This window comes from Myxine glutinosa, chromosome 2 (assembly GCF_964187855.1).
Source record: "Myxine glutinosa chromosome 2, kmMyxGlut1.1, whole genome shotgun sequence".
Taxonomy (NCBI): domain Eukaryota; kingdom Metazoa; phylum Chordata; class Myxini; order Myxiniformes; family Myxinidae; genus Myxine; species Myxine glutinosa.
Genome location: NC_136262.1, coordinates 38,139,000 through 38,163,831, shown reverse-complemented (window position 1 = coordinate 38,163,831; position 24,832 = coordinate 38,139,000). Strand labels below are relative to the sequence as shown.

At 45.5% G+C, this 24,832-nt stretch overlaps 1 protein-coding gene across 14 annotated transcripts in view; it reads right to left on the bottom strand.

Moving 5' to 3' along the window:
* NFYC (nuclear transcription factor Y subunit gamma) overlaps positions 1-24,832 on the bottom strand; it is a 71,639-nt gene that overhangs the window by 17,953 nt on the left and 28,854 nt on the right. For 5 of the 14 annotated variants that reach the window (XM_078773186.1, XM_078773183.1, XM_078773190.1 and 2 more), the window contains 4 exons: positions 22,985-23,098; positions 16,468-16,563; positions 8,669-8,932; positions 8,433-8,561 (listed from right to left, as the gene is read on the bottom strand). In XM_078773186.1, coding sequence (XP_078629312.1) covers positions 8,433-8,561; positions 8,669-8,932; positions 16,468-16,563; positions 22,985-23,098 — 603 coding nt within the window. Of the gene's footprint in view, positions 1-8,432; positions 8,562-8,668; positions 8,933-16,467; positions 16,564-22,984; positions 23,102-24,832 lie in introns of all 14 variants that reach the window. The other 9 variants (XM_078773184.1, XM_078773182.1, XM_078773189.1 and 6 more) reach the window with 3 other exon arrangements.

Sequence of the window (24,832 nt, the reverse complement as noted above, 5' to 3'; positions counted from 1 at the left end):
GTGTGTGGCAGCCCAAGGGGACTACTTTGAACGAGATTATTATAAAAATTTTGTTATCTGGATGCGAGTATCTTTTATGAACAAAGGTCGGATACTTTTTGAACACACTACGTATATATATATATATATATATATATATATATATATATATCGTTGCATTTGTGGGGGTAGATGATGACATACCAGAGTACAGATAGGTATAGCACGGACCGTGGCAGAGTCGGAGACATCTCAATGTATTCAGTAGGGAAACCAGAGCTTAAGTTGCTTATGTGTCTTTTCACTTTCCCCCAGTATGTGATTGCCCTCGGTAGTTTTTCCCTTTGTTTAGCTCACCTGGAACAAAGTTCAGGGGAGCTTATGCGAAGGTGCGTCATCCGTCCTTCAGTCCACCCATAACCACTTGAAACTTCTTCTCCGAAACTGCTGATGGGATTGCGACCAAATTTGGCACAAATGATATTTGTTGTGTGGTGACTAAAGTTTGTTCATGGCTTCACAAAAAGGGGGGGAAAAAAAAAAATAGAAAAAAAAAAAAAGGGGGTCTGAGGGGTTCTACTGGGGGTCAAAGTGGATCCATGTTTGACCCCCCAAAATATGAATTTGCTTTTTCGTCAAACTACACACAATTTCAATGAAACTTCACCACAACCTTCACCACCCGTGTTGTACCAAAGTTTGTTCACGGCATTTTAAAAATCTGCCCCTTTAAGGGGTCTACAGGGAGTTTGCCCCACAAAATCGGTGTTTGCTTTCTTCTCAGAAACTACACGCAATTCCCATGAAACTTAACCACAACCTAAAACATCCGCGTTGTACCAAAGTTTGTTCCAGGCATATATATAAAAAAAAAAAAAAAAAAAAAAAAAAAAAAAAGCATAGTGAAAAAAATTAATAAATCGGGGTCCAAGGTGATCTATGGGAGGGGCTTGCCCCCCAAAATAGGTATTTGCCTTTTTCTTGGAACATACACACACAATTTTGATGAAACGTCACCACAACCATCATCATCTGTGATGTACCAATGTTTGTTCAAGGCATTGGGAAAATTGGGGTCTGAGGAGGTACACGGGGTGGGAGGGAAGGAGGTGAGGGAGGGGGGATGGTCACCCCCCAAAATAGGTATTTTTTGGTTTGTTTATTTCAAGTCTCATGATTATGTTATGATTCTACATGCTGCCCTGTCTTCTAGCAACCATTGAAATTGGTTTAAAATACCTTTAGTCAGGGCAGTATACTGTTTATTCTTCCAGGTGGGCGCCAGGGATATTGCCCCGATGTTTTTACAATTACAAGGCCAGCCATAAAACAATCCATTAACCAACCATAACCGACATAATTGCCGACAGAATCCCATACATTCCTGATCTACAACTAAACCCGCCTCCAAAGGATCGTAACCTGCAGGCCACACCCCGAGGTTCGTCGTTGGTCGAGCGCGTCCATGGGGTGTTTCGATGGGGGTCGGCAAATTGGCGAGAAAGTTTGGCGTGTGATGTCAGAAAGTTTCAAGCAGGAGGAAGAGTCGCGCTCTGTCGCTTTTGTCTGTGGCTCTCGGCTGCAGCTGGCTCGTGTGCACTTGTGAGGAGACTTTTCGGAGCTTTTGTGTGAACTTTTGCAACATTGGAGGGGGGGGGGGGGGGGGTGTTATTGGTCGGTGCTGATCTTCCGGGGAGCTGAGGGCCACCTTGTGCTCGCTGACCGGGAATTGAGAGGAGGGTGTTTTGGCAGGGGCTTCACTGCTCAGTGCACTCGCATCATTGATCAGTGCCATTTTGGGGGCTTCGACGCACGGTCCTTTCGTCGGCCGTCCTCATCCTGCACTGTCGACTTGACCAGTTTCGACGACAGCCAATCACCACAATCCATAAGCACCAATTTGGGACCAGAGCTGTGTGCCGGCTGGCTGGGGGAATTTTACTTTGTTTTATCATCTTTCTCCTCATCTGTTTTTGTGTCCGAGTGGAGGAAATTTCAGAAGTCTCACAGCAGAAGTGATGGTGTCCCGGAAGCAGTGACGGAAAGCGAGTGGCAATTATGTGTATGGGAAAATTGCATGCTTGGTCAGGGTCGCCGAGATAGCTCAGATGGCAGAGCACTGGTACGGTTACCCAGAGGACCTGGGTTCGATTCCTGGTCTGGGCGTGTAATTTACCCACATTAAATAAATCAATCAGCTTTTGACTCTGTTATAAATGGTGTTATCAGCGCACGAGTGGGGGCTACTCACCCGGTGATTTCACAAGCTTATTGTGAGAACCAAAACAAGGAAAATGCCACGTTTAAAATTTTTAATATTTCTGGGAAAATGCAGCACCCATATAACTTATGCCACAAGGCATCTAGCCACTGCTCGGTATGAGGCTCTTTATGGCCCAGTTCAAAGCACAAATGGAGTTGACGAGTGAAAGAATGAGTGGTGAAATGCAAGTGATGGGCACAAGAATAGACGTGATGAGCGGTGAAATCAAACAGGAGATGGGCAGAGCGATGGGCAAGGAAATTGAGGCTGTGCTCGAAGACATAAGGGGCTGTAGGATCGGTGTCCTGAAAGAGTTTAAGGAGAGCGAGGCCAGTGACGAGAGATGGGAACATAAAGAAGGAGGTCGAAGGACTCTGACAAGGGGTAGAAGAAATTTACGGAAGGGCAGATTAAATTAAACAAATAAATGAAGGAAAATGCTCATGTAATTCAATAATTAAAAAGGCCCACAGGCAAACAAGTCATTACCGTATTTTCCGGTGTATCAACCGCGGTTTTTTACCGATGGGAAAACCATAAAAAAGGGGGTGCGGTTGATACACAGTAACAGAAAAATTTGTGCATTGAAAAACTGTCATATCAACGGGACGTAATCTTTATATTACTTTGGGGTTGCGGGGATACAATGATGAATGATCGTCAATTACGTTACTAAGGTAGGTTCAACGCCGATTACTGCTGCCAGTGAAAATACAAGAAAGTTTGAAGTTTGTAATATTTGATTTTTCTATGCGTGTTTGTGAAAATGTGTACTTTCACTAGTCCTCTTTGAATGACAGGTCACATAGTGAATAGAGTGTGCTAAATAAACAGGATTAAGTCACAAAACAAAAGCGTCAACATGGTAAACAGGATGTTTTGCATGGGACATTATGACGTACCTATTGTCTAACCAACGCCGCAGTAAGGCCACATAAAAATAAAAAGTTGTTGAGCGTCCTTTTTTCTCAAAAGTTCGGGTAGGGAGGGAGGTTTTTATTTTTTAAATTTTTTTCCTACTTTCCATTGAGTTTTGTTGACATGGAAAAATATGAAACAAAGACTCCTTTCTCCTCAAAATGATTTTATTTCTTCATTCATCGGGTTCCATCCTGTGATCCGTGGCCGTGTCTGCAGCCAACACAAATTTCAGAAATGAGCCAAGGGTCTTTGTCACATCAGAAACTTTGCAAGCTGGTGAAACTTTCGTCATGTCAGTTTTACTGGGGCCGGCGAATACTTTGACAAAAGTACCGCGTGTATCGTCAGGCAATGGCTCCCTAACCCCATCATACTTGCCGTCTGAGAACTCTGCATAGAAGTCCGAGATTGTAACATCCAACTCGATATTGCACGCAAACCAGTCCTTCACTGTCTTGGAAGAGCCCTCACGGGCTATTGATGCGATCACAATAGGCATTTCAAGCCGATTCTAGCACGAATCAACACAGATTTCAGCAGGAAAAATCTCACACAATAGCCGCCATGAATGGCCAACGTAAAATGGGTGAAGTTGCCCGAGGCACTTGCGACGCTCCGCGCAGCACGCACTGCGCATGCGGTGCAGAACGGCGCCAAATTTGAATGTGAAAAGATCGTTTTTTAATGATTTTTTTCAAAATAAAAAATAAAAAAAGTTTTTGGGTCGGGTGTGTTTCGTAGGGTCGGGCGGGGACGATCAACAACTCTTTTTTTTATCTGGCCTAACCTATTGAAGTCGGCTTTGATGCCGCCGCATGGGCTGGGCGAATGTATAAAACGGAGAGGTCAACGGGGAGTTTCACCATTCGTTCTATCCTGTTCGAGCTATCAAGACCAAGATTCACCATTCGCTTCTATCCTGACCAAGACCAAGCTTCACCATTCGCTTCTATCCTGACCAAGACCACGAGATGGCACCGTGATCATTCACAGCAGCTTTCAAGCTCCGTGCCTGCAGGTTTGCAGAAGAGTTTAGTAATCGGGTGGTCGGCCGACACTTCGGAATCGACGAGTCCGTCATTAGACGCTGGCGGACTAACAAGCAGACGCTGGAGACGATGCCGAAGAAGAAGAAGGCGATGAGGGGCGGATGACGAGGACTTCTTCGGATTTTAGAGCCAAAACCCAACGGCCCTTTTCAGGGCCCCGCATTGGCAAGAAAGAATTATGTTTTTTTAATTCTCTTTCAACTCATTTCATGTATTTTCACTCTGTCTTCAGTTTCTCTTTCCTTTCATCATATTTCGCTTTCCATTTTATTTATTCTCTTCTTTTTTAAATTTTCCTGATTTTTTTTTTTCCCCCTTGAAAATCTTCTTTTTTTTTTTTTTAAAGTCGAAAATCGGGGGTACGGTTGATACACGGGTGCGGTTGATACACCGGAAAATACGGTATTTAGGCAGCACATATAGCTAGTTGAGATTGATCGCTGGAAGGTCAACGCAGGTGTTCGATTCACCACTCAAATCGCCCGTGTCCATATGCGGGTAGCTCGGCAGAGATGGTGTTAGTTTTGCACAACGGTTGTTTCGTGTCCATGCCGTGTCGATGTCCTAACCCAGTGGAGAGGACGGGTGGTGGCAAAGTGAAATTTATCGCCGGCAAGACAACACAGGTGTTTAATTCACCACTAAAATCGCCTGTGTCCATATGCTGGTAGGTCGCTAGAGATGGTGTTAGAATTTCGGATGATGAGCATCCTCTCTCAATTGTGGCAGATAACCACAAGATATAGCCATCTCTGTTGTTTCACAAGAGTGCTCTGTATTTTTGGTCCAATCCACACTTTTGTAGAAAGATAAAAGTCTTTGTCTTTCACACTTTGTCAATCCACACCAATCCAACATTTTGTTGGTCCAATCCACACTTGGGCATTTCAGACAAACCACATCCAATTTCTGGCAAACTTGGGTCTTTTAGCCATTGGTGTAGCATGAAACCATCTTGGTTTGTATTTCTACAACCACCAAGGAAGGACGCATCGACGAAGCTTATTTGTGGAAATTCGAGTTATTTGCAGATTGTGTTAAATTGTTCCTTGATGTTACCCTGTAGACCATACGGAAGTGGTGGACGCCTTCACAATGTGACGTCATAGTTTTTTTTGGTATAGGAGGCTTTTGTATAGATCGAGGCTCGTGTAAGAGCCAACATTAATGCCAAAAAAAACAAAACGGCACATACGACATAATAAAGGGAGCGGGAGACAAGATAGGTAGAGAGGGGGAAGCACACAAGCACAACATTTGAGAGCAGGGACATCAGGAGATCTGTGGGAGAGAGAGGGATTGGGGGGGAGGAGGCATGGGAAGAGGGGTGGGAGAGGTAAAAAAAAAACAAAAGAAAACCACATGGACACAGCTAGGACTTCCAGGAAAGAAAACATTTCATAATCTGAAGCTAATGATTTCATCTTTTAATTGCAGAATTCCCTACTTTATAAATCCGTAATCGGAAAAAAGGCATCGTATCTATTTTGTAGGGCAGCAAGGGATAGATTAGCATCGAGTTGGTCTGAGTGTTTGGGTTCGCCTTTAAGTTATTGTGGTAACAAAAACCTATTACAGAAACTGACCTTTGACCTCATGACCCCAAAATCTAATCAGTTAGTTCATCTTTTCATCATTAGACATACCTGTACCAAGTATGACTTACGGCTAGGAGTTAAGTGAAGGATCTAGGGCTAGGAGTAAGGGATCATTAGGTTTAAGTAAGGTTTCAGTAAGATTAGTAAGTAAGGTTTCTTTCACATTTCTTTCTACTTTTTCACATTTCTCCTTATTCATTCTAATTCCCACTTGTTCTTTATTTTTCTCTTTCTTCATACTAGGGCATGCCCGTACTATATATATATCTAAAATTATATCCCCCCCCCTCTATTTACATGAAATGGTTTGGTCCAAAGCGAACGGCTTGCGAGTACGGTGACAATCCCCCCCCCTCTATTTACATGAAATGGTTTGGTCCAAAGCGAACGGCTTGCGAGTACGGTGACAATCCCCCCCCTCTATTTACATGAAATGGTTTGGTCCAAAGCGAACGGCTTGCGAGTACGGTGACAATCCCCCCCTTCTATTTACATGAAATGGTTTGGTCCAAAGTGAACGGCTTGCGGAGTTTGGTAAAGAAATCGCCATAGCGTGCACAAACGCGCAGGAAAGCGAAAGAATCGCAAATTAGTTTTAATTAGTTTTAAAACATAGTTTAACGCCAACATAGCGGCAACATAGTTTGCCAACGTGAAATAAATGAATACGCTCTCAAATGTGCCGTCCGAGGCAGAGTCTGTTCGCCACGTTCGGCACACGTGATAACTCGCTGCTCTCTGATTGGTTGAATCATTTTTTGGACATAGCTCGGTAACTACTTGTCCGATTAATATGAAACCTTGAAAAGGCACATCCTCGGGTCCCCAGCAATATACCTGGCAAGTTTCAAGTATATCGGACCCGTGGTTGTCGAGAAACAGCGGTCACAGACATACAGACATACAGAGATTACTGGAATTATAGATAGATATCTGTCCAAGGAGAAGTGAATTCTTGCAGAGATTTTTTTCTGGAAGGTTCACTTGGCTGCGCCTGGATGGGTTTGAGGGTTGTGTAGTAGTGGCTGAAACCAGAATCCTATCCAGGTTCCTCCTGACGACTCAATCTTTGCTCTTTGTTTATTCGGGTTCTTTCCGATGACTCCAATGTAGTATTTGGTTTTCCATTTCATTAAATCTCTTCAGCCGTTCTCAAGTTATCATGGTAAGAGAAACCTATCACAGAAGGACAACCCAAAAACATAATGCCCCCCGGCAACTTTGTCAGTGGAGACAAAACATTCTCGGATCCAGATCTTTCTCCGGATCTTAACCAAATCAAATCATTTCTTCCTTATCACACACCCAACTTCTCCACACAATTTCGGCTAAATCCGTCCACAACTTTGAGATATCTTGTTCACAAAAAGACAGACAAACAGACAGACCACACTGAATATCCCTTCAGACTGGTAGAACCAATAAATGTCCATATTTATTTATTTTTCCTCACACCACGGAATTCTGGAATTGTTCTCCACCTCCACAAATCCCAGATAAACAAGCTCTTCCTCAATTCTCTTGTTACAGGTAATTCTAATACCTATGGGTCTCAACCTTCTAACTTTACCTAGAAATCTCTGTTTTATTAAATTGGCACTTTACGAGATTTGAGTTTGGTCTCCCTTCGACGTCGTGAACTGAGAACATTACTTGGGGATCATAGCTACGATGATTTTAAATGTTGGTGTCACTAGATCCAACTCTTTCCTATATTCCACGCATCGATGAATAAAAAAAATAGGCCTGTTTTCTTTCATCCGCACAATATTGCTCAAATCGATTAATTTTATAAAACCCCTGGTTCATCTCAACAATGCACAGGGATTGAAGCAAATCACTTAGCAGGTTTACCTGACCTCTCTCGCACCCTTATTACCCTCTGTCACATCGCTCTACCACGAGCATCTTTTATTCTATCTTGCACAAGTTTTGAAAAACTCAGGCACAAGGCTACCAACCAGACTCATCGTCATATCACTCAAATCCTCAAAGCACTGCACCAACTTCAGGTACACAGGCATTTGGATAAAAAAAACCCCCAAAAAAACAAAAAAAAACCTTCGAAGCCAAAACTAGGTCCTGCCAACATGTCTGACATAATCACACATTAAATTCCCAGCTTTTTACATTTGCTTTTTGCCAATTTTTAAAATCTTCTTAACCTTTCTCTGCAAGACAACTACAAAAGCACGAAATAAGAAATTCATAGAAATCAAAGAAGCCAAATGTAAATGAGAAGAAGCAGGTTATAGATCACAAACTTGCAATATTTTGGGTCACGTGATATGTGTGCCAGTTTTACATTTGAGGATGCAAAGCGAAAAATGTAATTACGATTAGATAAAGTATATTTATGGCAATTACAACTTAGCAAATGTTTTGGCAAGAAACAAATAATACAGCACAAAACACCTTCAAACTATTCAATTGCAAACACAAACTCCAAAAGTCAAGATTGGAACAAACCCATGAGGAATTGGGGTCACATATTACACATAATCGGCTGCAAACCATGCCACATCCTCATTCGACTGATTGGCCTTGGTATTACCTTGCATAATCAAATCAATCAGTGAAGGTTAATTAATCATCGAGGAAGAGTGGGTGAAATGCCCTCACCGGGACGTGCTGTATCTCGCCGGTGTTCGTGATAATCTGTTGCATCACCTGCATGGTTTGCCCAACTCCAGAGACCGAACCCCCCGCACCCTGTGGAGCTAAAATTTGCACGGTTTGCCCATCAGACACCTGGGGTTTGGAAGAACAAATGGATAAATTTAAATAAACAGTAAATCAACAACTCGCTTGTAAGATACTCAACTGAATATAATTCAGAGACGGAGAAACAAACAGACCTGTCCCTGCTGTGCCTGCTGTGCCTGCGCAATGACTATGCCAGGTTGGATGGAGGAAGGCATCGTTACCGGCGTTGCTGCTGTCTGGCCCTGTTGTGCACCAGCCTGTACAGTTTGAACAGCCTGCGCCGTCTGCACACCTTGTGCCGCATTCTGCTGCTGTGTGCCACCTTGGACCGGTTGACCCGATATAGCCACAGGGGGCTGTGCCAGGGTGAAATAATACTGCACAGATTCCTGGGCCATCACCTGACGCACCTCTTCCTGGGTATGGACAAACGTGACAAGATGTGGGATTACCTGGCATGAATTAAAAAAAACAGCAATTACATGTGATCCAGGGACGTTGGAGAGGCCAACTTACAAATCAATTACAGCCGCTAGGATTTGTAATGAATGGCTTGACGCCATCCATTACAATGGAGGGTTACCTAAATACCTAATCTTTCTGATGCACCAGTTTTTCCAATCCCATTTGTGGCCATCCAATCCATCTTCTCAACACCAATATAATGAATTCTGTGGCAAAGCAAATGTGGTCAAGCAGCTTCCTCTTTAGCACTGCCAGGTTATGGTGAACCATAACAGAGGTGAACATAAGGTGAACAGAAGTTATGTTTTCACCCTTGTCTGCAAACAGGATATCTCAAAGTTGTGGATGGATTTGGATGAAATTTGGTGGACATGTTTGGTGTGTGACATGGACGAAATGATTCGATGTTAGTGAAGATCTGGATCCAGATGAGTGCGTTTTAATTTTTACACGTCATTCTTCACCATTGAGAAATGGGGCCAAAAACGGTTCCAGTACCAATTGTTTTTACAGCAAAGAACGCAACGATGTTTTGCCGACCACTTATTGCATCTCCAACAAGGTTAACGATCTCTGCTTTTGAACGCTCTCAATGACCGTCTTCATATGTTTGTGATACACTGCTGGGACCGCAACCAGGCGTCGGACCAACTGGGGGTTTATATTGTTAGTTCTATCCGTCCATCGGCCTCAACTCAAAAATGACTGGACGCATTTGTTTCATATCTCGGCGGATGCATGCAATATCTGGGCATGAGATGGATCAAATGATTTTGGGATCGGAGCCAATTTGGAATTTTTTTCAAAAAACATTTAGGGGAGAGAATTAAATTTTACAGTATGGTATATGCTTTCGGGAAACATTTATTTATATACACTTTAGCATCTGATGTTCCCTACAAATACCCATCTGAATAATTTAAGTATTGTACATTTTTCCATATCCACTACAGACATAACACTGAATTATTTATTTATATTTGCCTATCTCCACTAGAAACACGCAATTTAATTATTTATATACACTTTACAATCTACACGACAGCCGTACCACATGCAATTATTTATTTATACACACTCTACCCTCACTGCTACCTACATACCACCTTCAATTATTAACATGTATGCACTACATTCATCACAACCTGTACGTACCACCTTGAATTATACACCAACATACCACATGGAATCATTTATTTATTTAAATGCACTTTACCTCCTTCACTGACAACAGTTATTAGTCCCCTACCGGTGTACACCGGAGGGGACTATAGGTTTGCACTCCGTCCCTCCGTCTGTCCGTCACGCAAAGAACAGTTTTCCGGACTTTCTTTTCTAAACTCTTAATGCTAATGATTTCAAACTTGGTACATGGTTTCCTCATGATAAGTTACAGATCAAGTTTGAACTTCACGACGTTTCGATCATTTTTGACAAAGTTATGGCACTTTGAACTTTGGTAATTTCCCCAACAGTTTTCTGGACTATAATTTGGAGTGCGGTAAGTCAAAGCTGTTAATATTCCTCGTGTACAATATGCTGTAATCGTGGACTGTCCTTTAAAATGCTTTCCTAGAATAAGCATCAAGTCAAAAACGTTTTCACTGAATTTTGTTTCCATTAACACAATTCTTCATATCAGGCAAGAATACATCGAATTCACATAGTTTACCAATAAATCAACAATACATCTAGGGACGTTGGAGTGTCACTTTACCATATGCTTCTGTGCGTATAATCTGCGTGAATACTTCTTTAAATATGTATCTGATACTCTGCCCTTTAGCAGTATATACAGTACGCGTCAGAAGTAACCTAGCTTCCACGGTCCGTGGATAACCCAGTCTCATCATCCGCGCCCACATTCAACCGTGCATAAATTTGCATATTTAATGAGGTTCGTCTGTTCCCCAACAGTTTTCCGGACGACAGACTGCCGGTAGGGGACATGTATTGCAGCGCAATACTCAGAATGCTTGTTTAAGTCGTTATTTAAATACAAAATTTACACTTCACATTTTATGGTGTAGTTGTGTGCTGTGTCGTCAACAAGGAATTTTATTTTTGTTATTTTTTCAATTGGTCAATTCATCACCGATTGCTTCCCAAAGTAATGCTGTGAACTCCACCATACCGTGCAGCCCAAAAAAAACAAAAAAACTATTGACAATTTTCGACTGCATGGCTGGGCCAATCACAATCAAATTTTACACATATACCAGGGTTACCCAGGGTCTGGCCGTGGGCACAAAAAACAGGAATTACCCCCCCCCCTACCCCCTTTCCCCTGCAAGGGTGGAAAAAAGGAATTACCCCTCCCCCCGCCTTCTTGCCCCCGCAAGGGTGGACAGCCGCCTTACGACTTTCGCCTGTACCGCTCGGCCAATCTCCACTAAATTTTGCATAAGTGCTGGGGTCATCCAGGTTCAGGTCATGGGCACAACCATCTGTGAGGCCGCCTCCTCCATGAGGGTGTGGTTCCCCCAGTGAATGAATCACCATAGCGGGAGCAGTGGGAAGGAACGGGTATTTCTAGCCATATTAAAATAAGAATCCTCTGCAAGTGTGTACTTCTGATCATTATAGATTATAATAGAAAACAACTGGGGATATCTGGGGCAGACAATTTGCAATGTTTGCCTGTACGTGTGAAATCGTGCAACTTGCCAAAGGGAGCGGGTTCGGGTTAGCCGCCATGTTTCATTCCAAAAGGAGGTGGGTATTATGAGTAAAAACAATTTACGTTTTTGAAAAACGCCAAAGCAATTATCTGTGGTAACAAGAAATAAACCATGAGCTGTGCTATCTTTGGCTTGTATTCCCTCCCAAGGGAATGAAGATGTAGTCATAAAGACAAGAAGACCATCAAAAGCAGAGCCGAACACACACGTGACAGGACCATTGTGCGACTACCGTTGTTTTGCGTTTTTGGTTCCAGAAAGCAACCAGTGCAATCCCACCAAATATTTGTTAATTCAAAGGTGCATAATTGCAACCACTATGGGATCATCATGACCATTATACTCGAGCCCAAATTTCTGAAGTCAATCGTTGTAATCCGAATCGGTTTCCCAGAAAAAGCTTAAGTTGAGAATCCATGACGGTCGATTTTATTGAGTGCGAACGAGATACCATGGCTGTGACTGTTCTAATAACCAATAAACTCTCATGCAACTATGCCAGAAACTATCAATGCTGGAATGCTAAACATGCAGAGCAAGCCAAATATATATGAAACACGAACAATGATCGCATTCTCAAACTTTAATGAACTTAAAAAAAGAAAAGAAAATAATATGTAGCCAAAATAAGACCGTGGACTCTGCCACCAAACAAGATGCAAAACTATTTCTCAGCACAAATTGTGTTTAAAAATGTGTCAACAAATGGAGCCTGCAAGAACCGAACTATGCATGGTGAATGAAACAAAGATAAGCAATAAAAGGAGTGGGATGAGTAGAAGGTAGGGAGGAGGGGGAAGCGAGTTAAAGTCTTATGGCATGTCGTGAAAGGGATGGGATGACATTGGAGAAGGAGAAGAGGTGGGAAGAGCAGAACATGGGAAAGTAAAAATGGGTGGGGTAGCGAAGAGGGGAAATTAGGGGAGGTGTGTTGAAAAGTTAAGACAATCTTGTGTATGTAATAAACATGTACAATGTACATAGTCGCAGGGTATTCAATAACTGCTGATTAATGCTATTCAGTTACGATATACAACAGGCATTTTAAGGCCAATTTCCCTGCAACAGTGGGGGTTAGCCTTGCGGCCCCCATGACAATCTTCTTCATTTTGCCCTATTTTCTGCATCTCCCCTTGTTAACCCCCTTGCCCACATTTCTTCTTCCACCATCTTCAGCCAAGTCTTTCTCGGTCTTCCCCGTCCTCTACTTCCTTCTACATTTATTTCCATCACTCTTCTCAACCAGTCACTTTCATCCATCCACAACACATGACCAAGCCATCTCAACCTGTTTCTCTTCAAAGCATCCATCACAGGCTCTAGTTCCATCATCTTTCGCAATTCATCATTTGTTTTCCTCTCTCTCAACGACACTCCACACATCCACCGAACCATTCGCATTTCCACCCTTTGTTGCTGCTCTACGTTCATTACCCATGTCTCGCTCCCATAAATCATAACACTTCTCACACATGCAGCATACACCTTTCCCTTCAGCTTCAACGACACTCCCCTCCTCGTCAGCACGCCACTCAGTTCCCAAAACTTCTTCCATGCACATCTCACTCCAGCAACCGTTGCCGAGTCTGATCCACCTTCTCCATTCAGCATGTCTCCTAGGTAGCAAAATGTTTTCACACCTTCCAGCTTCACGCCATCTCCAAGATCCGACTCGACATTTCCTCCATCTGCAGCTCCCTCTGTGCACACCTTACACTTGAATGTAGCTGCCACACTGGTTAATGACCCTCTCAGAACACTACATTTTTGATGAACCCACTGAGCGCACATTGTACATTGAATGGAGTTCACTCCGACACCCTTCCTGCACACAGCACATGGCCACTTCCCAGTTCTTTCCACCTCACCACATGCTTTACCACTTGCCATCACCTTCGTCTTTCCGATATTCACCTTCAGACCTTTTGTCTCCATACATTCCTTCCACTTGTTCATCTTCTCCTTCAGTCCATCCATACTTTCTGCAATGAACACCAGATCATCTGCATACAACAACTCCCATGAAAAGCTGTCTTTCCCTCGCGGTCCCCCTGTGCTGTCTTTCCCTCGTGGTCCCCCTGTGCTGTCTTTCCCTCGTGGTCCCCCTGTGCTGTCTTTCCCTCGCGGTCCCCCTGTGCTGTCTTTCCCTCGCGGTCCCCCTGTGCTGTCTTTCCCTCGCGGTCCCCCTGTGCTGTCTTTCCTTCGCGGTCCCCCTGTGCTGTCTTTCCCTCGCGGTCCCCCTGTGCTGTCTTTCCCTCGCGGTCCCCCTGTGCTGTCTTTCCCTCGCGGTCCCCCTGTGCTGTCTTTCCCTCGTGGTCCCCTGTGCTGTCTTTCCCTCGCGGTCCCCCTGTGCTGTCTTTCCCTCGCGGTCCCCCTGTGCTGTCTTTGCCTCACGGTCCCCCTGTGCTGTCTTTCCCTCGTGGTCCCCCTATACTGTCTTTCCCTCGCGGTCCCCCTGTGCTGTCTTTCCCTCGCGGTCCCCCTGTGCTGTCTTTCCCTCACGGTCCCCCTGTGCTGTCTTTCCCTCGCGGTCCCCCTGTGCTGTCTTTCCCTCGCGGTCCCCCTGTGCTGTCTTTCCCTCGCGGTCCCCCTGTGCTGTCTTTCCCTCGTGGTCCCCCTGTGCTGTCTTTCCCTCGCGGTCCCCCTGTGCTGTCTTTCCCTCGCGGTCCCCCTGTGCTGTCTTTCCCTCGCGGTCCCCCTGTGCTCTCTTTCCCTCGCGGTCCCCCTGTTCTGTCTTTCCCTCACGGTCCCCCTGTGCTGTCCATCCCTCGCGGTCCCCCTGTACTGTCTTTCCCTCGCGGTCCCCCTGTGCTGTCTTTCCCTCGCGGTCCCCCTGTACTGTCTTTCCCTTGCGGTCCTCCTGTACTGTCTTTCCCTCGCGGTCCCCCTGTGGTGTCTTTCCCTCGCGGTCCCCCTGTGCTGTCTTTCCCTCGCGGTCCCCCTGTGGTGTCTTTCCCTCGCGGTCCCCCTGTGCTGTCTTTCCCTCGCGGTCCCCCTGTGGTGTCTTTCCCTCGCGGTCCCCCTGTGCTGTCTTTCCCTCGTGGTCCCCCTGTGCTGTCTTTCCCTCGCGGTCCCCCTGTGCTGTCTTTCCCTCGCGGTCCCCCTGTGCTGTCTTTCCCTCACGGTCCCCCTGTGCTGTCTTTCCCTCGCGGTCCCCCTGTGCTGTCTTTCCCTCGCGGTCCCCCTGTGCTGTCTTTCCCTCGTGGTCCCCCTGTGCTGTCTTTCCCTCGTGGTCCCCCTGTCCTGTCTTTCCCTCGTGGTCCCCCTGTGCTGTCTTTCCCTCGTGGTCCCCCTGTGCTGTCTTTCCGTCGTGGTCCCCCTGTGCTGTCTTTCCTTCGTGGTCCCCCTGTGCTGTCTTTCCCTCGTGGTCCCCCTGTGCTGTCTTTCCCTCGTGGTCCCCCTGTGCTGTCTTTCCCTCGTGGTCCCCCTGTGCTGTCTTTCCCTCGTGGCCCCCCTGTGCTGTCTTTCCCTCGCAGTTGTCAGCTCTTTCACGAGCCTCGATTCAGTATCCAAAAAAAACAGAAAAACAAAAACAACAAAAAAAACAACAACAACCCTCCTTTACATTCCGAGCCAGTACCTCCATCACAGCTACAAATAGTAGTGGACTGAGTACCGACCCCTGATGCACTCCCAGCTTCACCTCACCACTGTTCCCATCCTCGTCCTTAAAGCTGTGCATGCTCTTTCATACATTGCCATCACTACTCTGATCAACCATTCCTCCACTCCTAACTTCCTCAATGCCCATGTCACTACTTCACGTGGAACCCTATCGAATGCTTTCTCCAGATCAACAAACCCAAGAAACAACTTCTTCCTCTTCTCCATGTACTTCTCCTGCAACTGCCTTACAATAAAAAGCGCGTCTGTCGTTCCTCTTCCAGTCATGAATCCAAACTGCATTTCGTCGATATTCACTTTCTTCCTTATCCTCCTCTCCAACACCCTTTCCAATACCTCCATTCCATTCTCCAATAACTTTATCGCTCGATAAGAGCCACAGTCCTGAGGGACACCTTTCCCCTTGTATAGAGGGACGAGGGTACTCAGTTCCCAATCCACTGGAATGCGGCCTTCTTTCACCAGCAGATTACAGATCTCTGTCATTCTCATCATACCCCAACTTCCTGGTGCCTTCAACATATATTGGAGAGGGCAAACAACTCCGCAGCTTACACGCCTCGGCCAAATGAAATAAAATAATAATGGGGAGTGGCGAGGGGATGAGTGGGGACGACTTTGTGGCCAAAACTCCCAAGAGGATGCTCAGTGCAAAGTAAAGCGCTGTGAACACCCCACCCCAGCTTGATGCCTAGGTGACAGCTGAGAGTGAAGGATGTTTACAGAGCCTCAGGCACAAGTATAACAGTGAATATGAATCCACCGGTCCCAAAAACTTCATCAAGGGGTACCACCCAATCTGAAAAGCTTTGCTCCCTGTCATCCGACTCAACAAGTTGGCGGATGCCTCAACAAGGAACACAAAACATCGACGACAACCAACCGTAAAAACGCCACGTCACGACGAGCAGTGAGGGAGGTTCAGAGATGAGGTGGTGCAAATGGAGGCAGCAAACATCAGACTGAAAGCTAAGCATGGACACAGCTTCCAGTCAAGGATGTTTACAGCCACACATGCTGCCAGTGTGTATCCACGACGTGTTGTACCAAGTGGACATCGAGAATGGACTCGTCGGAGCATCGAGCAAGACATTGCATCATTATATGTTGCAACAAAGATACACTTACAGGTGAGGAGCGGGGTGGTGGGGAAGTCAGGTGGATTGAAATAACTTAAGTACCTGCCGCTTCACGGGCTTCAGTTCATCACGGGGAACGATGTCGATGAGAAAGTCGAACTGGTCAAACTTGCTAATAGCCATGGCAATGTCGTTCCTCTGGATAAAGGGAACATTGAAGAACATGAAAGCTCCAGTTATTCCCAGGTGTAGTATTAAAATAGTCAGGTCTTTCTTGCAATCCCAAATTCATTATTCGTCCTGGAGAATAAAATAGTTAATAGTTATGCTCAGGCATCTCAAACAGGACCAGAAGAGAGAGAGAGACCTGCTGTGATGTAGCGCAGCACCTAAAAGGTGACCAAAGCCACAAATGTTCTCTTCAGGAACCTCTGATGTGTGACATCAATATGAGTCACAAATGCTGGGGCCTTGACGCAAGATAGTTTTGCGGCCCACCGGAAAGTACCAGCGTGCCATATCAAAACGACCAATAGAAAATATTTCATGACAAAAACCGCATCAAATAAAATAAACGACAACAGCACTCGGTAGAGCACATACCTCTGCCAACCTGAACAGTTTACGTTTTGTATCCCACCGACAGGTCGAATCTGGATTCGGACATGAATCAAAATCTAATCAGCTTGTTCTTGTCACCTTTCCAACTTATCCACAGAGTTTTGTTACATTTCGTCCACAACCTTTTGAAATATCATGCTATATAATCGCTTTTCACCCGATCTCTCAATGGTGAAGAATCACTTTTAAAATTATCGGATCCGGATCTTCACCAAAATCTAATCATTTCGTTCTTGTCACATACCCAACCTCTCCACAACTTCGTGAGATATCCTGCTCACAAACAAACAAACAAACACAGACAGGGGTGAAAACATAATCTCCATCCACCTGTGGTGGTGGAGGAAATAACAACTTTAAATTTTAACAAGTTAGTTTAAGGAAGCTATAGAAATGAAGAAATGTTTGTGCATTCACAAACATGATGATATTCTCCAACACTAACTGGAGAGATGGTTTGAGCAAACCCACAGCCTAGTGCTAGATTGCACTAGTAAGCATTTCCTTGAAGCAATTTTGCTGAAACACAGAGAAAAATGAATAATCTGCATGGAACACACACGGACTGAGAATGGTCTGATAAAGGTCAATAGTAACTAGGTCCCACCCAAAAAATGGTGGAACTTTTTTGTCCAGATTCAATGTAATCTTTATTCAGTTTATAGCTCATTTTAAATAAGGCTACATTTTACCAAACTTTGACCTGCCACTGATATCTTGACCTTTGACCTATGCCCAACAGAATTTCATTTCTTCCCTGAGAACCTCTCAACTCTAATATTAGTTGTAAATGGCCTACTAAGTTAGTAGTAACCAATTTCACTCTTCGCCTATCAAATGAGGGGGGAAAAAAAAAAAAAAAAAAAAAAAACATTGCTCTCTCCCCCCCCCCCCCCCCCTTATTTTCCCAAAATCAAAACCACTTGCGAGGGCTCGTCAAAATCAGCCCGCTCATTACAGACATGTGGGCGGACAGCCACATGCACAGATGGGAACTAGAAGGGCACTCAGTTAGCATACCTAACTGTAGTTGCCATCACCTTCGTCTTTCCGATATTCACCTTCAGACCTTTTGTCTCCATACATTCCTTCCACTTGTTCATCTTCTCCTTCAGTCCATCCATACTTTCTGCAATGAACACCAGATCATCTGCATACAACAACTCCCACGAAGGGCACTCGATTGGGCTTCCGCTTCCGGTCCGGTCTGAAGAGGACGCAGGCGTCACATGCTCGCCGCTTCTTCGACTGGGCCACTGTCTGTGGCTTGCTTTTTTGGTGGTCGTGCGGATTTTTTGGCCATCGAGTCTGCCCTCCGCATAGTCCCGGCTCTGCTCCCTGCTTCGCCTACCCGGCTCCTTCGCCTGCTCGCTGTTTCCTCGGGCACGCTCTCGTGGGTTGTGTCCTTCGCAGCGGTGTGGCGGCGGTTTTCCCGCCGTGATCTTGATTTGTAGCGGCGGCGGTTGATTGCCGCTGCATTTCCCGCTTTGCCGTGATCAACCTTGGCCTCGTGATCGTCTCTTTGCTCCTGTTTGCCCTCTGCTTGGTCCCGACTCTGCTCCTGGCTTCACCTACCTGGCTCCTTCGTCTCCTTGGGCCTGCTCCCGTGCGTTGGGACCATTGTTTCACCTCCTCAACCTTGGCCTCGTGCTCGCCTCTCCGCTCCGCTCCTGCCTGGCATGGCTCTGCGGTACTCCGCCGCAAGGCTCCTTCTGCTCAATACCCGCGCTCCACCCCATCATGCATCTCTGCCATCAAATCAAATGGACTCCTCCAACGACCCAGGTACATTCTCCGTGGCTCCGGTCGTAAGTTTCTATATGTACAATCAGGTCACTCCATCCCCGTCCTCTGGTCGGCTCAGCGCACTCCCACTCATCGTCCCAGCGCACCTAGTCACGGCAACGCACAAAATCGCACCTCCTCCCTGCGAACCCTGGCTAAATCACCTGAATTCATCCCCGCTGTTCAAAACAACATCAAGCTCACCCTGTTCAACAACAAATGCCTCATCCTCAACGACTACATCCTGGATAACAAACTGGACTTTCTCTGTCTCACCGAAACCTGGCAACAACCACTGGACTACTACACGCTCAACCTCACCACATCCAATGGATATTCCTACGTCAATAAACCACGCTCGGAGGGCCGAGGTGGTGGAATTGCCGTTATCCACCGTCAAGACATCAGGACCAGCCTCATCCCCATCGCCTCATCCTCATCCTTTGAACACCTGGCTTTTAAACTCTCTGGTCGCACGCAGTCAGTCATGGCTGTCGTCTACCGCCCTCCCAAACCACACCCATTATTCCTGTCTGACTTCTCCTACTTTCTGACCCAGCTATGTTCCCTCTCCCCCTCAATCCTCCTCCTTGGTGATTTCAATATCCACATGGACTCCACTGACTCCACAATAACCACTGACTTCACTGATTTACTCACCTGCTTTAACCTCACTCAACATGTCAACTTTCCTACGCATATCCGTGATCACATTTTGGACCTTGTCTGCTCCACTGGATTAATTTTGCACCATCTCTCTGGCTCCGACCTCACCCTCTCTGACCACTTAGCCATCACTATGACCATCAACATCCCCACCCCAACACCAAGACATTATCGCACAATCAACTTCCGTAAGCTAAACGCTCTTTCACCTACCTCATTCTCATCCACCCTTTCTGAAAAAATGTCCACTTCTCCCTTCATTGACCTCCACACCCCTTCCGACCTCACTGACTACTACAACCACACTCTCTCCTCCTGCCTTGACCAGCTTGCGCCTGTAAAAACCAAAACAGTTTCTTTCACCCATTCTGCTCCCTGGTTTACCCCTGAACTCCGCCTGATGAAAACTCGTGCTCGCCAACTTGAAAGACTCCGCAATAAAACAGGTCTCACAGTTCACTCCCAAGCCTACAAGGACCACCTACAACACTACAAAGATGCCCTCTCCCACGCCCGCTCCGCCTACTACTCTCAAATTATCCACTCTGGCTCCGGAAACCCAAAAGCACTCTTCTCGACAATAAACAAACTCCTCCGCCCCCTGGACACCACCACCCAGTCATTCACAGTAGACAACTGCATCTCCTTCCTTTCTTTCTTCCAACACAAAATTGACAACATCTACAACAGCTTGACCACCGCCGCATCCGCTCCCCCTCCAACCACCTGCCCCCCCCTTATCCTGCCTTCCCCTGTCTCAATTCTCCCCGGTCTCCCCTACTGACCTCTCTGAACTCCTCATAGGAATGAAAACTGCCACCTGCACTCTTGACCCCATCCCCTCCAGCTTTGTCAAGGCCTCCCTCCCTGCTCTCTCTCCAATTATCATTGCAACAATAAACTCCTCCCTGTCTACAGGCATCGTCCCACCATCCCTCAAAATTGCTGCTGTTACCCCCATTCTAAAAAAACCTGGTCTAAACCCTGACACCCTAAACAACTTCAGACCCATCTCCAACCTACCCTTTCTGTCGAAAGTTTTGGAACGCGCTGTAGCCACTCAACTCAAACATCACCTCTCTGCCAATAACCTGTATGAAACATTCCAATCCGGATTCCGCTCCAACCACAGTACTGAAACTGCTCTCCTCAAAATCACCAACGACCTTCTCCTCTCCTCTGACGCTGGCAACCTCAACATTCTCGTCCTCCTCGACCTCAGTGCTGCCTTTGACACCATCGATCACACCATCCTCCTCACCCGACTTGAATCCACCTTTAACATTACCGGCACTGCCCTCTCTTGGATTAAATAATACCTCTCTGACAGATGCCAGTTCATCTCCATCAATAACTGCAAATCCCCCACTGCTCCCCTCCCCCAAGGTGTCCCCCAAGGTTCAGTTCTTGGCCCCCTCCTCTTCATCCTTTACCTGTCCCCCCTCGGTCACTTAATCCGCCGTCATGGTCTCCAATTCCACTGCTTCGCCGATGACATCCAGCTTTTCATCTCCACCAAGTCCGTCTCCACCGACACCCACTCTATCCTGACAAACTGCATCTCTGAAATAAAATCCTGGCTTCAAATCAACTTCCTCAAACTTAACTGTGATAAATCTGAAATAATCATCATTGGCCCAAAAACGCTCACAAAATCCACCCATAACTTTGCCCTCAACATCGACGGTATCCCAGTATCCACCTCCCCTCTCATCCGGAATCTTGGCGTCATCTTTGACCAAACCCTCTCCTTCGACAAATACACTAAACAGATCACAAAGACAGCCTTCTTTCACCTGAAAAACATCGCCCGTCTCCGCTCATCCCTCTCCTCCACGGCTGCAGAAACCCTCATCCACACCTTCATCACCTCCCGTCTGGACTACTGCAATAGCCTCCTCTATGGTTCACCCTCAACAATCACCAATAAACTCCAATACATTCAGAACTCCACTGCCCGTCTACTCACCCATTCCCGGACCCGTGACCACATCACCCCCGTCCTTTACAAGCTTCACTGGCTCCCCATCTCCCAGAGAATCCAGAACAAAATCCGCCTCTTGACCTACAAAGCCCTCCATAACCTGGCCCCATCCTACCTGGCTGACCTCCTCTCCAGACACACTCCCACCCGCAACCTCCGCTCTGCTGGTACTAACCTCCTGACCCCCCCCCCCCCCCCACCCGGACCAAATTCAGATCCTGGGGGGACAGGGCCTTCTCCATCGCTGCTCCCACCCTCTGGAACTCACTACCTCACACCATCAGAGACTCCTCCTCACTCACCACATTCAAAACATCACTCAAGACCCACCTGTTCAGCACTGCATTCAACATTCAACCCACAGCATTTAACCCCTGACTATCACTTCTCCTTCTCCCTCCTTTTGCTTTAAATATTTCCCTATTGATTCTTGTCTTTTTGCAATTGTTGTTTTCATGTTTTGTTATGCATTATGTTTTGCACTCTGTCAAAGCGCCTTTGGGCTTCATGAAAAGCGCTATACAAAATAAATGAATTATTATTATTATTATACCTCCGCCAGGTGAACAGCTTACATTTTGTGTCCCAGAGTAGACCAGAAAATCACAATACAGAATCGCATTTAATCAAAATCATCCGTCCACAACTTTTTAAGATATCCTGCTTGGTATAGTTTTTGGCCTTATCTCCCAATGGTGAAGAACCACCACTTTAAAAAAAAAAAAAAATTCTTTGTCATATCCGAATCCATATTCAGATATTCACTAAAATCAAATTGAATCGTCCTTGTCACACAGACAACCGGTCCACCAAGTTTCTTCCAAATCCGTCTACAACTTTGAGATATCCTGCTATGTATTATTTTGGCCCGATCTCCCAATGGTGAAGAATCACTTAAAAAATTATACGAGCCAGATCCGAATCCAGATCTTCACCAAAATCTAATCATTTCGGCCTTGTCACATGACACTACAATACCTCTCTGCCAAATTTCGTCTGAATCCATCCACAACTTTTTGACATATCTTGTTCACAAACAAACAGACAGGGGTGAAAACATAACCTCCATCCACCTTTGGTCGTGGAGGCAATTACAAATATCCCAGCCTAGATAGGGGAGGGGGTTGATGAGCAAAATGATGAACAAAATTATTCGATGAACAACAAAAACCTGGAAATTAATTAAATTAACTTAGGTTTTGCCACTAGGTTGGCAAAATTATGCCTAGTTTGTTCTTGTTCCCTCGTTGGGGGAGTACGGAGGGAGGTGAGCTGACATCTTTCTTCATCGAGGACCGTGGATACACAATTATACAGAAGCCATAAAGTCGACAACTCCAATAAAAAATTCTGAAGAGGTACTTTCAGCATTCAAGGCCCAGGGGCTGAACAACTCATTGTTGACCATTTGATGGTGAGAAGTGCGTTTGCAAATTCCAAAACAAAGTGCACAAAACAGGTACGAAAAGAACCTTCCAAGGGGCGATACCGATCAAACACAGAAGAGGGAGCTCGCATTAACAAAGAAATCAAAATGTGCTTGATATGGAGAAATGGACACACCTGCAGCGTTCGCCGTTTGTTGTCCTCAGTGTGAATCCAGGCACGTAACGAGAGCTCCCGGATGAAAATCTGAGCAGCCTTTGCGAAAAGCACCGGAGCTTCGGCGCTGATCATCTGCTAGACAACGTTTCAGGAAGGACAAAACAGATGGGAAGAGACAATCGTCGCGTGTTAGCCAAGCGCTGGTGTGCATGAAGAAAACTTGCCAACCTACTGGTACTGAAAATATGGATAGAATAAAATTTGCTCAAGCAATGTAATCTGCTTAGTACCATGACAACGTGTACAAGAGTAAAGCTTATCTGTCGAATTTCCGAATGAATATTATTCAGTAACATATTCAAAGCATCAAGGACGGTCCACTCATGCTAAAAGTTCCCGAAGTATCATGAATTACAATAAGCTAGAAAATAAATCCCTCCTTCGCGTAGTCTAGAGAGAACTATAAAATAGAATTTGATATCGATTAATTTGCCTCCACAAGCGATAGGGACATGTCAGCATTTCTTGAAATATCAACATCCAAGTAAATAAATGGGCCATAACCCTAATGACTCGTTTCCACTAGCAAGTTCAACTGGAAAATATAATTTTACACGATTACATCAACGTATATGTCAACCCACTGTTACGTTTGATCTCAATTAGAGGTCACATGAAAGAGAAAGAAAAGAGATAAGTAGAGAGGAAACATCAAATGTTTTGTGAACTAGTTATGGTCTACAAAATTATTTTCAAAGAACACCTGACCTTTGACCTGTTGAACAGAATTTAATCAGTTAATCTTTGCATTACAGTTTATACTTGCATGAAGTTTGGTTGAAATCCAGTTCGTGGTTCGCAACTCAGTGTGGTTGCAAAAAATAAAAAAATATAAAACCCATATCGGACAGACGCACTGACACACAGATGGTGAAAACAATGTGAAAGCAATGAAAACAATGTTCCATTGCAGAGTCAAAAATGAAAAACAAAATAACTGCTTTAAAGCCCAACTTCATTTCAACATTTTGTTTTTTGTGTATGCTTAGTCAAGGCTCGTGTTTGACCGAAGACATATAACATATAATAAAGGGAGCGGGAGGCAAGAGGTAGGGGGGGGGGGTGGGGGGGGTGGGGGGGGGGGGAGAGAGAGGGAAGTAAAACAACAGTGGAGACCAGGGACATCAGGAGATCTGTGGAAAGGAGAGGGTTGGAGCAGGGTACATGGGATAAACAAGATGGACACCACAAGGACTTTCAGGAAAGAAAACGGAATTTGAAAAAGGTGGATTTGGGATGGATTAAAGGGGCCAGAAGAGATCAAGGTTTTGGATGGGAGAGGATAAGAGATGGTGGTGAACAGCTGTTGAAGACCTGGAAGGAGGAGTGGGATTGAAGAGAGTGGGGGAGTTTGTTCCAGAGGCGAGAGAAAATGGGAATGAAAGAGTGAAAGTGAGCAAAGAGTCTTGAATTTGGCAGTTTCACCAGAAGAGGGTTGCTGACAGATAACAGATAGTTGATAAATAAAATAATAATAATAAAGGAGTCTTATATAGCCCCATCAAGCAGAGTTAACGACCCTCGTGGCGCTTTACATTATCATGTGAACACACACACACACACACACACACACACACACACACACACACACACACACACACACACACACACACACACACACACACACACACACACACCTCTTGCCCTATTCCTCTCCCTCCCCATTCACAACCCACAGATGTGTACTCTCCCCTCCTCCTCCCCCGCACATGTACACAGACGTACTCTTGATCTCTGTCCCACCTCAAAACAAAGGGAAAACAGAACTTAGACTTTGAAAGACTTGTGAAACAGATAGGTTTTGAG